A 16,566-nucleotide genomic window follows, 5' to 3' on the forward strand; every position below is an offset into this window, starting at 1 on the left:
CACTTAAAAAATAAATAAACCTAATTACAACCCCTCACCAAAAAATAAAGAAAAAAATCATTTTTTCCAGATTCCAAAAGAAACACTTCCTTATTAAAGAGTTGTATGCATTTGGTATACATATATTTGGACAGATGTCTACAAAAGTATACATTTTTGTATACATGGAAAATTTACCATAATTTACCTAAATTTACCCATAATCCCACTGGCCCAAGATGGCAAATGTTGAGCATATTTATCTGTTTCTTCTTAAGGTATTATTCGTGTTTATTAATCTTGCTTAAAAAATATGGATTTATTACAAGATTGAAACGATTTAAATTTATGCCTTGCCTTTTATCACAAAACATTGCTTCAGCAAGGAATCTTTGAAAATATGATTTTGAATTTTGAATAATAATCTGAGTTATAAATGTCGCATAATTTATATAACAATAACCAAACTGTAGAGCTGTAGATAATTTAAGTTGTTTCCAAACTTTTGGTATCATAAAAAATGTTTAAGTAGGTCTTCAACTTTAGAATGGAGTATCTCCAGCACTCCCTAATGTGTCCCTGGCCAATGTTTCTTTAAACACTGAAGAAAAGAAAAATTAAAAAACAGAAGAAAAAAATCACAAACTAAAATTGCTTAACAGAACAAGTCTGATTTCAGTAGAAATTCTGTTATTTATAATAGATCAAAGTCTACCAGGAAAAAAGAAAAGAAATAACTTATATCACACCCATTTCCATTCCTTAACTTGGAGATGTGGGCTCTTGTATGTACCAGAAACTGGTCAGGAACCATACATTACTGCAAAACTGCCTCTTTTGAAAGTATTGACTTGAGCTGGAAATAAGAGAAGAAAAATCTCGCCGTTCATCAACCAAGAACAATCCATATAAGCTGTTCATTAATAAACAGCAAAAATGACATGAGAAGAACCCATGAGATCTATGAAAAAAATACTGCAAAGACAATATCATTGTGAAAAATGAGAGGAAGAACAGACTGGCTAGTGCAAGCACCTTGTCACAAAATTCAGGGAAAAAATATCAGGGAAATTTTTGGTTTTCTATAAAGTATGCAAAAGACATGATTTTCATTAAAGTGTAGAAGAATATTGAGAGAAAAAAGTGATATAAATAGAAAACAGCATGTGTTTTAAAAATGGTATAAAGAGGGAATTAGATATGAAATAAATGCAAGGAAAGTAAAAATGCATTCACAGAATTATAATCCACAATGGCGGAAGTAGAACAAACATGAATAACTACTATGGAAGAAAAACCTGAGAACCTCTACAGTTTTGCAGAGCAGGAAGTCAAATAGATGAAGAGATATGAGAAAAAATGTCACAGGTATAAAAGAGTAACAATATACATAGAAGTAATATTCCTGAACATAAAACCAGATTAACTAAAACAAAGCATATCAAATAAAAATATACCAGCAATAGAAGAAATACTTCTTGAATATTTAGAAAAGGATTGTGTGAAGATTGGAGGATTTCAAAACATCCAAACAAATACCAATGCATAGAGAACCAAGCCTATACACATTTTCACATTATCGAATTTAAAACTTGAAGGAAAATTTGAATAAGCCATCATTCAATATACCTTTAATGGCACCAAGTGTCAACTAGAACCACACTTTTCTTTTGCAATACTAAATGTCCAAATAGAGTAAAGCAATGTCTACAGTTTTGAAAGCAAACTATGACCTCAAATTTCATACTCAGCTAATACATATCAAGTCCTTTTTACATGTTAAACACTACCATAAGTGCTTTACAAGCATTAACTCCATTAGCCTCACACTAATCCAAGGAGAAATTTGAAAAATATGAAGTGCAGAAGTGCTGGGAAACAAGCAACTAGAAAACAAGCCGCACCTAAATTTCCATGAGCTTAAAATATTATATTCACACCTACTTGCTTAAAATGCACATGCTTGCTTTGTTTTAATGTTTCATGCTGCAGATGATCTATCTCACGTATTGTACAAAAGAAAATCTGTGAGGGGCAATCCTGAGATTGGCCATAAGGGCACGAAGGAGGGCAGGTAGTTCATTAGGGTAAAACAATGGGCGGTCCTGGAAAGCCAGATCATCCATTAACAGAACTTCATTCTGGCTTGAAAGCCTGCGGTTTAACCCAGGGGAAATCTATCTCAAGATGTCCCGGAGGCAATAACAGGATAGACTTAGAAATTTTGCATACCCCGAGTTGGGTGATTGTTCCTGGAAGGGATAGGCCTGAAATTAATCAGTTAATCAGCAAGCAGAATTTAGTGCTTATCGAATGGAATATCTAAAGCCCCACCTCTTTGATCGCATTTTTTTCTGAGCTCTATACTCCTAACAAATATGATGTCGACCAGGCTTTCAGCACTCTAGAACCACAAGATCTTGAGTCCCTTGGCCCCATTTTTGCTCTTTACTTTGTCTCTGTTTCTTAAGTCTTGCATCGCCCATCCTCAGACATGGTCCCAAGCTGCGAAGGACACAGCACAGAATTGTTAAATTTTACTTAGAGTCACACAGAAATAGATGGTATTAGGAGTTGAATTTATACGTACTTGTTCAGGGAAACTGAGATCTAAGCTGTAGTGATACACTGTGAGTAAAAACTTAGAAAATATACAATCCACATACTTTTCAAGAGACAAATTACTTAGACATTCAAATCAAGCAACCAAGGAATAAAGTGAACATAAGAATTAAATAATAGAGATATTGGCACTGACAGTGAGGATCATAGTTAATTTGCATCTAGAACTATTAAATTGCATTACAAAACTGAAATTTATGGAAAATTTTAATGGAAAATATAGACAAATATAATTTAAGACAATTTTGACACAAATTAAATGATTGAGAAGGCAGAAAAGTTAAGTTCCACACTCTTTAGTAAATATAATTTTCTTTACTTTTTTATCCACCTCAAGTTTTCTGTAATCTGTATTTTCTGATAATAGATAATTTAATAATGGAATTTTAATTTTAGCCAGAACTTCAAGCTTTCTAGTTAGCAGTTATTAGTGAAAAAACTCTGTACAGTTCAGTTGTTTTCTTCCCCCTCTAAACACACAGTATAGAGGCCAGACTTCAAGCACTATAGCCATTTACTAGACTTTTTTTAGAAAGAAACGAAGGCTTGGAACAGACAGTTGCTAACTTTCGTGCAAATTAGCAAAAGGTGCCTACTCATGGCAAATATATTAGGAAAAGCACAATGTCTGATGGATAAATTAGAAAACGCCTCCCTTTTCTTACCTCAGGAGTTATTAGAACAGGCCCCTCCCTCTGGGAAGATGCAGTCCCAAAGATGGGTGTTTGGCTTGGCAAGAGGCCAGTGCCTTTGTGGAAAGAAAAAGGAGTCATCTTCTGGGGAGAAGTAAACTCTTCAGCATGTTTGATGTCATTTGATTCTTAACGAAATTACAAATTATGTTCAGTTTAATCCCAGATCAGGAGAGATGGGGAGAAAAGCAATAATAACTAAACAAAATGACAGTAGAAATTATTTATGTGAAGTTTTATACTATTTTTCTCCTACAAACAATACATACAAGTTTGTTTTTAACTCTTCTCCCTTCCAACATGACAGTAAACAGCTAACACTCTTTATTGATTTAATGAGCTAAAAATCACATCTTCTAGTTTTAAAGAAAATTTCTAAGCCTATAAAGAAATATGAACATACGTATATGTATACCTATATGTGTATGTTTTCAGAACACACACACACACACACACACACACACACACACTAAATTTGACAGTTGTCATTTGCTGAGATGGAGAAGACTCTTCAAGGAAATGATTTAGGAAACTGAGGCAGGAGAGGAACAATAGCTAGTAAAAGTGAGACTGGTAGAGAGCAGGCCATAGCTTACCCAAAACACAGATATATCTGAAAAGGCCAAATGGAACCACTGCATTTTGGACTAGTCCATGAGGGTGAGGAGTGACAGTGAGCAATTTACCTGCTGGTTCCTGGACCAGTCATTCATTGTTCAGGGTTCACCTCACAGGGTTTTAATTCCCCCTTTTTACCAGGCTGCATTACTCAGTTCATCTGGGTAATCAGGGAGCATGGTGCCTCTTCCGGGCTCAGAAGTGGTAGAAGAAGCCAGAGTCGCCATGGCAGGCATGGAAGAGGGATGCAGTCCTTCCTCCCCAGAAGACTGAGACAGTGGTCGAAGTAAAGCAAGGAGGCCAATGGCTTAGTCTGGGCCTGTTGCTCATGTGCTGTTCCTGTCTAGCTGCCTCAGGCTGCCTGGGAGAAGCAACTACCAAGACGATGGGAGCAGGATCAGCACCACAGCTGCAGAAACATTAGCATGTGTCTGGGCATGAGTACATTGGGAGCAGCACACATGCTGAGTCCAATTTATTAACTGATAATCACCTTTCAACCCATTTGCAATGGTTTGAATGTTTATATCCCCTCAAAATTCATATGTTGAAATCCTAACCCTCTGTATGGTGCTATTAGGAGGTGGGCCTGTTCAGAGGTGAGTAGGACATAAGGGTGGAGCCCCCCATGAAAGGGATTAGTGCCCTTATAGAAGAGACCCCAGAGAGTTCCCTCGCGCCTTCTGACCTGACAGGACACAGAAGAAGATCTGTCTTTAAGTGAGGAAGCAGACCCTCACCAGACACCAAATCCGCTGGCACCTTGATTTTGGACTCCCCAGCCTCTAGAACTGTAAGAAATAAATAGCTGTTGTTTATAAGATGCCTAGTTTATGCTATTTTGTTATAGCAGCCCAAACTGACTGAGACACCTCTTCATTAGGGATTTTGTTCATAATAAGAAACACTGATGAACTCTATTTCTATAAATCAAATGACTCTTCATCAGCATGTGACAGATCGTAACTCCAATCCTTTGTATAACCTTCTATTTCCCTGGCTTCTATGACCCCTATTAAGGCTCTGGGCTTTACTGCAAACTCTAGGACTATTCTTTCTCAGCCTCCTTTCCTGAGTGTTCTTTTCTATATGATCCCTAAATGTTAGAGGGCTTCAGGACTTAACCTTGGATTCTATTTCCCTCTCACTGTACTCTCACCCTAGCTAACTTAATTCATTCTCATAGTATTAAACTCTTTATATGTTAACAAATCCTAAATATATTTCCAACAGAGATGTCTCTTCTTGGAACCAGACCAACAGAAATAGCCACATACTAATAAATTTCACTTAGTTGTCAAAATTGTCCATATCAACATGCCCAGGATTGGATTCAATCTCTTCCCCATCACCCAGAAATGCTCCTCCATCCACCCAGTGGCTTATCAAATTCAGAGACATTCTCAACACAATTTTCTGTACTATAGTGATTACCAATGTTGGACTTTACCTCCAAATATACTTTGTATCCTACAGCCGCATCCATCTGCGCTGTCACTACCACGTCTTACCTAAGCTACAGCAACAGCATCTAACTAGTCTCTTTTGGCTTATTTGGCTCCCCGGCCCATCTCATCAGTGTCATCCTGTACTACACTCATTTTTCAAGATGCACAAAAACATTCCCTGGCATGTTCTGATCCTTTCCTCCCACAACCCCTTAGCACATGCTGTCCCCTCGGCTGGGAAATGTTTAACTGTTTAGCTCACACTCATCCTTCAGGTCTCAACCCACACATCCCTGACGTCAGGGGTCTCGCCTTACTTTCCACCCAAACCAAATTGGGTTTTTCTGTGTCTTTCTCATAGCAATCTCTACTCTTCCTTTACAGCACTTACCAGAATTTAGAATTGCTTATTTATATTGCTGTATACTTATTTTTTTTTACATTTTTTATTGATTCATAATCATTTTACAGTGTTGTGTCAAATTCCAGTGTTCAGCACAATTTTTCAGTCATTCATGGACATATACACACTCATTGTCACATTTTTTTCTCTGTGATTTATCATAACATTTTGTGTATATTTCCCTGTGCTATACAGTGTAATCTTGTTTATCTATTCTACAATTTTGAAATCCCAGTCTATCCCTTCCCACCCTCTATCCCCCACTCCCGGTAACCACAAGTCTGTATTCTCTGTCCATGAGTCTATTTTTGTCCTGTATTTATGCTTTGTTTTTGTTTTTGTTTGTTTTTGTTTTTTAGATTCCACATATGAGCGATCTCATATGGTATTTTTCTTTCTCTTTCTGGCTTACTGCACTTAGAATGACATTCTCTAGGATCATCCATGTTGCTGCAAATGGCATTATGTTGTCGGTTTTTATGGCTGAGTAGTATTCCATTGTATAAATATACCACATCTTCTTTATCCAGTCACCTGTTGATGGATATTTAGGTTGTTTCCATGTTTTGGCTATTGTAAATAGTGCTGCTATGAACATTGGGGTGCAGGTGTCATCCTGAAGTAGATTTCCTTCTGGGTACAAGCCCAGGAGTGGGATTCCTGGGTCATATGGTAAGTCTATTCCTAGTCTTTTGAGGAATCTCCACACTGTTTTCCATAGTGGCTGCACCAAACTGCATTCCCACCAGCAGTGTAGGAGGGTTCCCCTTTCTCCACAGCCTCTCCAGCATTTGTCACTTTTGGATTTTTGAATGACGGCCATTCTGACTGGTGTAAGGTGATACCTCATTGTAGTTTTGATTTGCATTTCTCTGATAATTAGTGATACTGAACATTTTTTCATGTGCTTTTTGATCATTTGTATGTCTTCCTTGGAGAGTTGCTTGTTTAGGTCTTCTGCCCATTTTTGGATTGGGTTGTTTACTTTTTCCTTATTGAGTCGTATGAGCTGCTTATATATTTTGGAGATCAAGCCTTTGTCGGTTTCACTTGCAAAAATTTTCTCCCATTCCGTAGGTTTTCTTCTTGTTTTATTTCTGGTTTCCTTTGCTCTGCAGAAGCTTGTAAGTTTCATTAGGTCCCATTTGTTTATTCTTGCTTTTATTTCTTCTAGGAGAAAATTTTTGGAATGTATGTCAGATAATGTTTTGCCTATGTTTTCCTCTAGGAGGTTTATTGTATCTTGTCTTATGTTTAAGTCTTTAATCCATTTTGAGTTGATTTTTGTATATGGTGTAAGGGTGTGTTCTAGCTTCATTGTTTTACATGCTGCTGTCCAGTTTTCCCAACACCATTTGCTGAAGAGACTGTCTTTATTCCATTGTATATTCTTGCCTGCTTTGTCGAAGATGAGTTGACCAAAAGTTTGTGGGTTCATTTCTGGGCTCTCTATTCTGTTCCATTGGTCTATATGTCTGTTTTGGTACCTGTATACTTATTTTATAACTAACTTAAGCATGGGGAATATGTGATACATACATAGTTCAAAAATCAAAAGATACATTATTATACATTCACAAGTTCATATCCCAGTCTCCATCTACCCTGGGCCACCTCCACCATTTATTTGTGCCATTTTACTACTTTATTGTTTAATCTTCCTACATAAATAAAAGTAAATGTGATTATATTTTCTTATTTTGCCCATTTTTTTTACAAAATGCCATTTTACATATGTCATTCTATATTTTATTTCATCAAAAAATATATTCTAGGTTCATTCATGTTGCTGCAAATGGCATTATTTCATTCTTTTTATGGCTGAGTAATATTCCATTATATATATATGCATTTTATATATCTCTCTCTCTCTCTCAACTGCTTTGTTCAATCATTTTTCAATGAACATTTATGTTGCTTTAATGTTTTGGCTATTGTAAATAGTGCTGCTATGAACACTGGGGTGCATGTATTCAAATTAGAGTTTTCTCCAGATATATCTTACTGCACTTAGTATGATAATCTCTAGGTGCAGGAGAGGGATTAAAGTAACATGGTGGACCTAGAGATTATCATACTAAGTGCAGTAAATCAGAAAGAGAAAAACAAATACCATACGATACCACTTACATGTGGAAGCTAAAAAAAAAAAAATTACACAAATGAACTTATTTACAAAACAGAAAGACTCACAGACATAGAAAACAAACTTATAGTTACCAAAGGGGAAATGTGAGGAGGGATAAATTAGGAGTTTGGGATTAGCTGATACAAACTATTATATGTAAAATAAACAACAAGGTCCTACTGTATAGCACAGGGAACTATATTCAATAGCTTGTAATAACCTGCAATGAAAAAGAATATATATATATATAAAACTGAATCACTATGCCGTACACCAGAAACTAACACATAATAAATCAACTATACTTCAATTAAAAATATCTCTCTCCATATATAGAGATCATTCCACACCAACACATACATTTCTTTTTCATTCTCTGTTTGCAGTTTCATAGTATCACATTACATGGATTAATATAATGTATTCAGTTCTTGTTGGTTCCAGTCTTTTGTATTGCAAATAACATAATGAATAACATTGTATAACTACTTTTTTGTGTTTGTGCAGTTGTTTGTCTAGGGTATACATATCCTAGATAACTTGGTCAAACCAAAACTCATTTCTAAATTGTAGTAGACATTGACAAAGTCTCAGAATTTCTGTGTCATTGCCAATGATATGTGAAAGTGCCTGTTTCCTCAGAGCCTTAAAAATAAAAGTATAATTAAACTTCTGAATTGTTACCAATCTGGTAGGTGAGAAATTGCATTTTAGTGTAGACTGAATGTGAAATGCTTTTATTATAAGTATGCTCAGTTATCATTTCATTTTTAAAGGGACCACTAGCAGTATTCCTTTTTCTTTGAACTATCGTACAAATTGTTGGCCCATTTTTCTATGAGATTAATATTTTGTGTGTGTGTGTGTGTTTAGGAGGTCTTTATATATAGGAAGATTAAGCTTTATCAGTGAAACACTGCAAATATTATGCTTTGGTTTCACAGTTTTCTTTTGACTTATGACACTTTGTCTTGCTGCACTTGTCTGCAATTTTCTTGTTAGATTTACTAGTCTTTTCTTTTGGGCTTCTGAATATTGAGTCAGAATTAGTCTCTCTACCACTGGTGCTCTCCCGAAATTGTAATGAATTTCTCTGATATTTTCTTTTAGAACTTGTACCCACTTTTGGTTTCATTCTATGTTTTTTAAAACACTTGAACCTCTGATTCATTTAGAATTTATTTTGAGGTTAATGGATTAAGACTCCAAATATCTCTTCACTCAGATTACTACTATCCAGTCATCCCAACACCATTTATGGAAAGCCCACTTGTACCCCTCTGCTGACCTGATGACCACGTTTATCACACACTACATTCCAAGGGATTTGGGGTCTCCTTCTGGACTTTCTCACAGGTGTGCTTATTTATGCGGTGTTGACTTTCTTACTAGACTGTAAGGTGCGTTAGGGTGAGCCCTTTGTCAGTCTGGTGCTGCCCTCAATCTCAAAGTTTAGAACAGCACCTGGTACACAGTAAGTGCTCAATACAAATTTGTTCTATTTGAGACTGTGTATGAAGTTCTAGAAAAATGTTTCCCTTTTTCCCACATATAGATTTAAAGATGACAATATTTTAATATAATAACAGATATTTAACAGACCATGAAAATAAAGAAATGAGTGGTAGACAATATAACATTATGTGCCTCATTTGTGAAGTATCTACAGTTTCTCTTGAGCAAAATATTAATTTATTTTAATGAAAAACATTTGATTTAATCTATACATTAACAGGAATCAAAAAATGTTGAAATGGTAACACCTAGAGAGAACATTTAGGAGTGTTATTAAGCACAAATAAGATAAAATCAATTTTTATATACAGTGGACACTGGGACTTTGCAGAAGTAATGTTCACTTCATTCTTTCATCTATTTCCAAGTAACCCTGGAGGTCCCAAAATATCTAATCTGTTGCAATTTTTCTGGGTAGTATGATTTTGAAATGGAAGTAAATCTACTTAGCTCAGTCTAGTCCATCGACATCCGCTTTTCAACGCAACTTTACTGTTCTCTCCTTGATGTCTGACTTCATTTGCTCCTCACAACAATCATACCAAGTGGGGCATTCTCTCCTTTTTACAGCTGAGGGAAATCAGATAATTAGATACAGTAAGTGGTAAAGAATTGGGGGATTTGCAACGATCTCAGGATACATTCCTTGCAAATGTCAATAATCTACTGTGTTTTAAAAGTGCAGCATTCCATTGTAGGATTATTAATAATTCAAATAATTTTATTTCATTCTTCATTGACAAAACAGCAGCATAAACAGCAAAATAGCCTGCAACTTCAGTGGTACGCAAATACATCTCAAAACTCAGATGTCCGTGGGATAGTAAAGAGCTAACTACATGTTAAATAATAACATCATATTTTAAAACAGTTTTAATGGTATAAAAAATAGAAGCCCAAGATCGCTCTCCTCTGTTTAGCAACTGATGCTACGTTTCCCCGTTCCTTACCATTAGCATAACTATAATATGTATGTATGTATGTATGTATCTGTGGGATTTCTTTTCTTTTTTTAAAAGGCATTGAATTTAAAATTCTTAATTTTAGGTAAAGCAAACTCTTAAAAGAATAAGAGGTTCTGTGATACACACCTTACTGAAACATTCAAAAGAAAAGAACATAGGACTGAAATATAAAATATGTAGACTTCACCCAGCTGTTACCATGAATTCACCATACTGTTACACCAAATGAATTTGTACAAGTCACATAGCTTCTCTGGTTATCTGATACACTTGCAGACTAAAGGGAATTTGCAATAACATCCCCAATACCCATTCCGACTTTAACTATGCTAAAATCCTATAGTTGTATGAGCTGTGTCTAAGCATACCATTCTCTATGACCATCCAGATGCCAGTATTAACTGATTACATTTACCAGAATAAACAGTAGCAATAAAAGAGTATCTTAATTTGGATAGCTACATCATATTTGGATAGACTTTGCAAATCACAGAAATAACTACGGAGTGAAACTGAAAGAATCCTGCAAAACAACCTGCTAATAGATGAAAATACAATAAATCAATAAATCTAATTTTTTCATGGAAATTGTATATATTTTGTAGCAACTATTAAATTGCCATACCCAATAGCCTGAAAAATAACATTATTATTAAACAGTATAAATCTGCCCAATGTCTTAAAAATAGTGATAAAAGTTAACTCCATTTGACATTATGACGTTGCAGAGAGCTCTTGGATTCCAAGCATTTAACTCCACTGGCATGTGCAGTCTATGGGTTCCTGGAGAGTGTACAGGACTTCAGTGCCGTTGCCGGAGCAGTAGAGCGGCACGGTCAAGTTGCGCACTCCATTTTCACGACAACACTTGCAGAATCTTAGATGGCTCTCGATATTGATGTTATATATGGTAGCTGATGGGCATTTTCCATCACAAGATGCAACATTTATCTGTAAGGAGAGACAACGAGAAAAATGTCTTAAAATGTTTAAAACAGTGGTATTGATTCCACTAAGACTGCATATTGATTGCCCAAGATGGCAATATGACATAACACAAAATATAAATGTACACATATAACTAGACAGGTATGACAGGAAAATGGAATATATTCATCACAATCCAATGATTCTATTGTAACCTGTATTATATCATGATCAATTAAACAATAGAATCAAACAAGTCTTACGAAAGTGGGCAAAGTTAGAACCAGGACTATTTATGCTGATTAAAATTGCACAGCTAAAACATTATGTGATCATATATACTTAGGTTTAATTTCCATCTCTTTAGATTGTAATAATCAACAGTATGATTATTTATGCCAAGAATAATTCACACTTCTTCACAAACAGAATATTTTAATACTAGAATGTAGGAATAATCTCAAAGTTAAATATTTGAAGTGTTGGCATTTTGTTGGCTTACAAACTTATTAGTGCTGTGACGTGTACACTTCTGAAAAGACACACATCCTTTATGTAATAAGTAATATTTTCCCACTTACAGAGCTTTGACTTATACAATCCTGTCTCTTTATGACTGATTTAATAATCACTTTCTGGCATATTCTTTCTTCTCGTTTGCCTGATAAAATATAGAATGTATTTATTCATCAAAAGGCCCAGGTCAAACTGTTTCTTAATTCAATGAAACATACGAATATATTTAAAATTGGAAACTGATATAGTTACATAAAATATATTCCTATAATAAGAGATATTTAAAATTTCACTCTTACATAGTTTATTTTCAATATTTTCAACTTCTAAACAGATTTTCTCATCTATTTTCTAGCTTTATACTTACCTCTTTATCTTATTGCTTTAGAACAATTATCATAATCATAAATCAAACACATTCCACAGATGCAGTAATGCTAACAATCTGTGTGTGGTATATATGTATTATTATAATTTAATATAGTATATACAAAATCAACCATGGTATATAGGTAAATATACATTTCCATAATGAAGGCATACCTACGTATGTAAATCTATCTTAAAACATAAACTGATAGATTAAAAATCACATTATCTTAAAGAATATTAATGTAAAATTATGCACGAATGTAACTGAATTATTATCAACCATGTTGGAATGTATGGATGAGTCTTATACTGGATTTCATGGCTCTGAAATGATCTCATAATTTGTAATGAAAACATTTTGTATTAATTAATGATACATTTGTGTGCATGATGGATTATCACTTGATAATACACCCAACAATATATATTTCATGGTGTATGACAGTGGATGTAATCCCTGAATCGGGATACAAAAGAATCAAGGTTCTCATCTCGCTCTGTGGCTAATATGCTTTGTCACTTGAGAAAGCACTGACTCATTCCGCTGAGTTTCCTTGTTAGCAAAAGACTGGAATTCGAGCTCCAGTCTTCAAATGAGTTTAGCCACAAAATCTTTATTTACACTAAATTCTTGTACGAAATCCCAACATGTAAAATATATAAAAGTTAAGCTACTCTGGTTGAAACAGAGGTGGGTAGCAAAGATCGCCTGAAGCCAAACTGTTTTGTCAAGGTCACCCATGACCTTCAATTGCTACATTCAAAGGTCACATCTCAAGTCTCATTCTTCATGACTTCTCAGCTGCATTTGATCCAGTCCATCACTCTCTCCTCCTGAATATACTTTCCACTCTTGGCTTCCAGAGCACACTCCGGTTTTCCCCCCATCTCACTTGTGGCTCCTCCTCAGTCTCCTGTGCTTGCTCTTTCTCCTTTCCCAACCACCCAACTCCCGCATGGCCTGAGGCTCAGTGCTGCTGGCAAATGGCAGGCTGTTCAGTGCTTTATGATGCTTTCACCCAGGGGTTACTTCATTGGCCCTTCTAGTCTCATGTATGTTTAAAAGGATAGAAGAATCAAGAAAGAAACCATCTTTAACATGATGGATAAGGTCCTTATCCTCTTCTTTCTATCACCTTCACCCTGTGCTATGGCTACACTTCACCATTTCCTCCTCTTTGAACACTCCTCGCTCTTCCTGACTGCTTCCCAAGGACATTCAATCTCTACTTAAATGGCACCTCATCACAGAGGCATTCTCTAACCTAACCTACCTTAAATTAGCAACCCAACTCCCCTTTCTCTCCATCCCTTTAATTGTGCACTGTTGTTCTTTATACCACTCATCACTACCTGTCATAAAAGTATATATTTACCATTACTGTTTTTTCCCCTGCTTGATAACACGCACTATGCGTGCCCATATTGTTCCATTCTCTGTCACAGTCCCAGTGCCTAAAAGGGTGTCTGGTACATGAAAGGCACTCAATAAAAAATGTGTTTACATTAATTCATTCAATGAATGAAACTGGGGCAGCATAACTTTATTGTTAGTTGGCTGAATCTGTCTGTGCCAAGAGGCGTTTCCTATTGATTCCTCAGAGACTTTACTGTAACACATTCTGTTTAGCACAGCACCTGTGATAATAATACAACATTCCCAGCCTCTCTTTTGCAGCCTGGTCACCTGAAAGCAAAGACCACAGACAGGGGTTCTCTGAAGCCAAAGCAGAAACTACTTCACAAATCCTTACATGTCAGATAAGAGAAAATGAGGTGGTTTGTTAGCATTCAGCAACTTCAAAGAGCTTGGCAAAATTGAAAGATCCCGGGGCCATGTGCCGGAGAGGCTGAAATTATTGTGGTCCACTCTTCTGAACCTTCATTTCCTCCTCCGCATGGGAAACTACACCCACCTCGCCACCCAGAACTGTGGGGAAGATTAGCTGAGGTGCTGTCTGCAATGGGGTTAACAGAGCATTGGCGTGTGGCAGACAGTCAACAGTAGGAGTATGGTCAGTCGCATAGTTCTGCCTGTTTGCCCTCAGACAACAGAAATATACTCACTTCTCCAATAACTAACATGGGGTTACAGAATCCAAGGTCTTAATATTGCAATACAGGGTGAGGGTATAGCTCAGTGGTAAAGCACATGCTTAGCACACATGAGGTCCTGGGTTCAATCCCCAGTAACTCCATTAAAAAAAAATTTATAAGTAAACCTAATTACCACCCCACAAAATAAAAAATAATTTAAACATTGAAAAAAACATTGCAATATGATTTTATTCCTATATTGCATACCTACAAGAGTCTAGACTCTTAAGAAAAGTAGGAGGAAAAATATGCTGAGCATAAAAACATAAACTTCCTTAGATTATGGAGACTAAATTTCACTCCTTGAGTTTTTGATGCAATGACTATTGGATACACATTAGTTTACATTTAATTCAAAGAATACTCAATGGAAAATTGCTTATTTCTAAACAGCAGACATTTAAATTAGTGTGGTATCTAAGAACCCCAGTAATAGAAAATGCATAAGTGGTGCCCTGTTACCCACAAAAGTCACAACAATGTAACTGTTATGGGTTGAATTGTGTCTTCTGAATATTCCTGTGTGCCTAGAATAAGAATGTGACCTTATTTGGAGACAGGGTTTTATTCCCCCAGAGGTCATCAGGTAAAGAAGAGGTTATCAGGGTGGGCTCTAATTCAGTATGATTAGTGTCCTTACGACTGGAAATTTGGAAACAGGTCCGCTTACAAGGAGAACACTATGTAAACATGAAGATGGCCCATCTACAAGCCGAGGAGAGAGGCCTGGAGCAGACCCTCCCCTCACAGCCCTCAGAGGAAATCAACCCTGCCCACATCTTTGGTGTAGACTTCTAACCTCCAGAACTGTGAGCCAATAAATTTCCCAGTCACTGAGTTTGTGGTACTTTTTTTAACAGCAGCCCCAGAAAACTAATACGGTAACAAATTCGACATCAGGCCACCTGATGTTGAACTTTTTGTTTGTTGTGGGTGGGGAAGTATGTGTTGGATTTGACTTTTCACACCTCATGTAAATGAGGACTGTCATTCTAGCCCTGCACTGATGAGAAGACATCATGGGTCAACATCCGCCCTCTCCTAAAACTTATACAGATGATGTTCCAGAATATCGTGAGTGGCTAAGAAGCAGGCTGTGCAGTGCGATCCCATACTTCATGAGAGGTATGACTTGGGTGAGCTACCTGCCCTCTCTAAGCTGAAAATCAGGATAAATGCGGAACCGATCATTGGAATTTTGTGAGAAATAAATAGTGTGTAGAGTTCCTGATTTATAAGCTGTTATTATGTTCAATAGTATATAATTATGTTTCATCAAAATTTAATACATTTTAACATTCTTTTCAGTAGGACTAACAGCTCTAAATAGAACTATTCTTGTATGTTTTGGGGTTTTCAAATCTTCATGAAAGAAGTACAGAAATCTCCCTTGAGGGGCAGGATAATTTGTATCTAAGAATCCAACCCTACACAATGGCATCATTAACCTGAATCATGTTGTAAGCTTTTCCCTGAAAGCTTCTCTAAACAATTTTAAAATTACTGTCTAGGCCAAGTTTCCTAAAACTTCTATTTTTATCTTGATGTGAATTCATAAACACTTAATAAATAAGTTCATAAATACACAGATGAAAATGGTTTCATGACTACCCCTCTATTCTATTTCAGTCCTTAAAAATCATTAAAAAGTACTGTGAAATAAATCTTTAAAATTCAAATACATGTAAAATATATTGCATGCACATAATTTTATCATGGTAATTATGGGAAGTTATATATATATATGTGATTTAAAAATAATTCATTAAATTGGTATTTTCCAACTGTATTATACCTATCCATAAGTTTGTTCAAATAGGTTTGGAAAATCTCACTCTTTATATCCTTATAGGAGTCACAGTGCCATTCTCGTCATAACCTACTTTGTGTACTTCAGACTGTTCAACGCATTTGACCATCGGGTACTTTGAAACTTAAAATTTATTAAGATTCTATGCAATACCTTTTAAGAAATGTAGCAATAAAGACATTTCTAATATTTAAATTAAAATTCATCTAAATTGAAAACACTTACTCATACTCCAAAAGTTAAAGACTAAATTACAAAATAATCCACCACCTGATATAAAAACATTTAAATAATATATATTATAAAATTTGTTTCTCTCCTCGCACCATAGGAACTAAATTTCATGAGAAAAATCAGAGTCACCACAAGCAATTAAAATGAATCAAATTAATGCATGTCCTCACTTACAGATCTTGCAACAGCCTTCATTATACAGTTTTACAATCCCCTCATTCTAGGAGGAAAGAAGAATAA

At 35.7% G+C, this 16,566-nt stretch overlaps 1 protein-coding gene across 1 annotated transcript in view; it reads right to left on the reverse strand.

Annotated features, from left to right (window-relative positions):
- Positions 1-9,699: 9,699 nt before the first annotated feature.
- The window catches only part of OTOGL (otogelin like), a 134,715-nt gene continuing 127,848 nt past the window's right edge, over positions 9,700-16,566 (reverse strand). Inside the window, exons 57-59 of the mRNA XM_072973333.1 lie at positions 16,501-16,546; positions 11,879-11,958; positions 9,700-11,321 (exon numbers count right to left, since the gene is read on the reverse strand). Of these exons, the coding sequence (XP_072829434.1) occupies positions 11,121-11,321; positions 11,879-11,958; positions 16,501-16,546 (327 nt within the window). The 3' untranslated portion in view covers positions 9,700-11,120. The remainder of the gene's footprint in view (positions 11,322-11,878; positions 11,959-16,500; positions 16,547-16,566) is intronic.

The sequence above is a fragment of the Vicugna pacos genome, chromosome 12 (assembly GCF_048564905.1).
Source record: "Vicugna pacos chromosome 12, VicPac4, whole genome shotgun sequence".
In the NCBI taxonomy this organism is placed as follows: Eukaryota; Metazoa; Chordata; class Mammalia; order Artiodactyla; family Camelidae; genus Vicugna; species Vicugna pacos.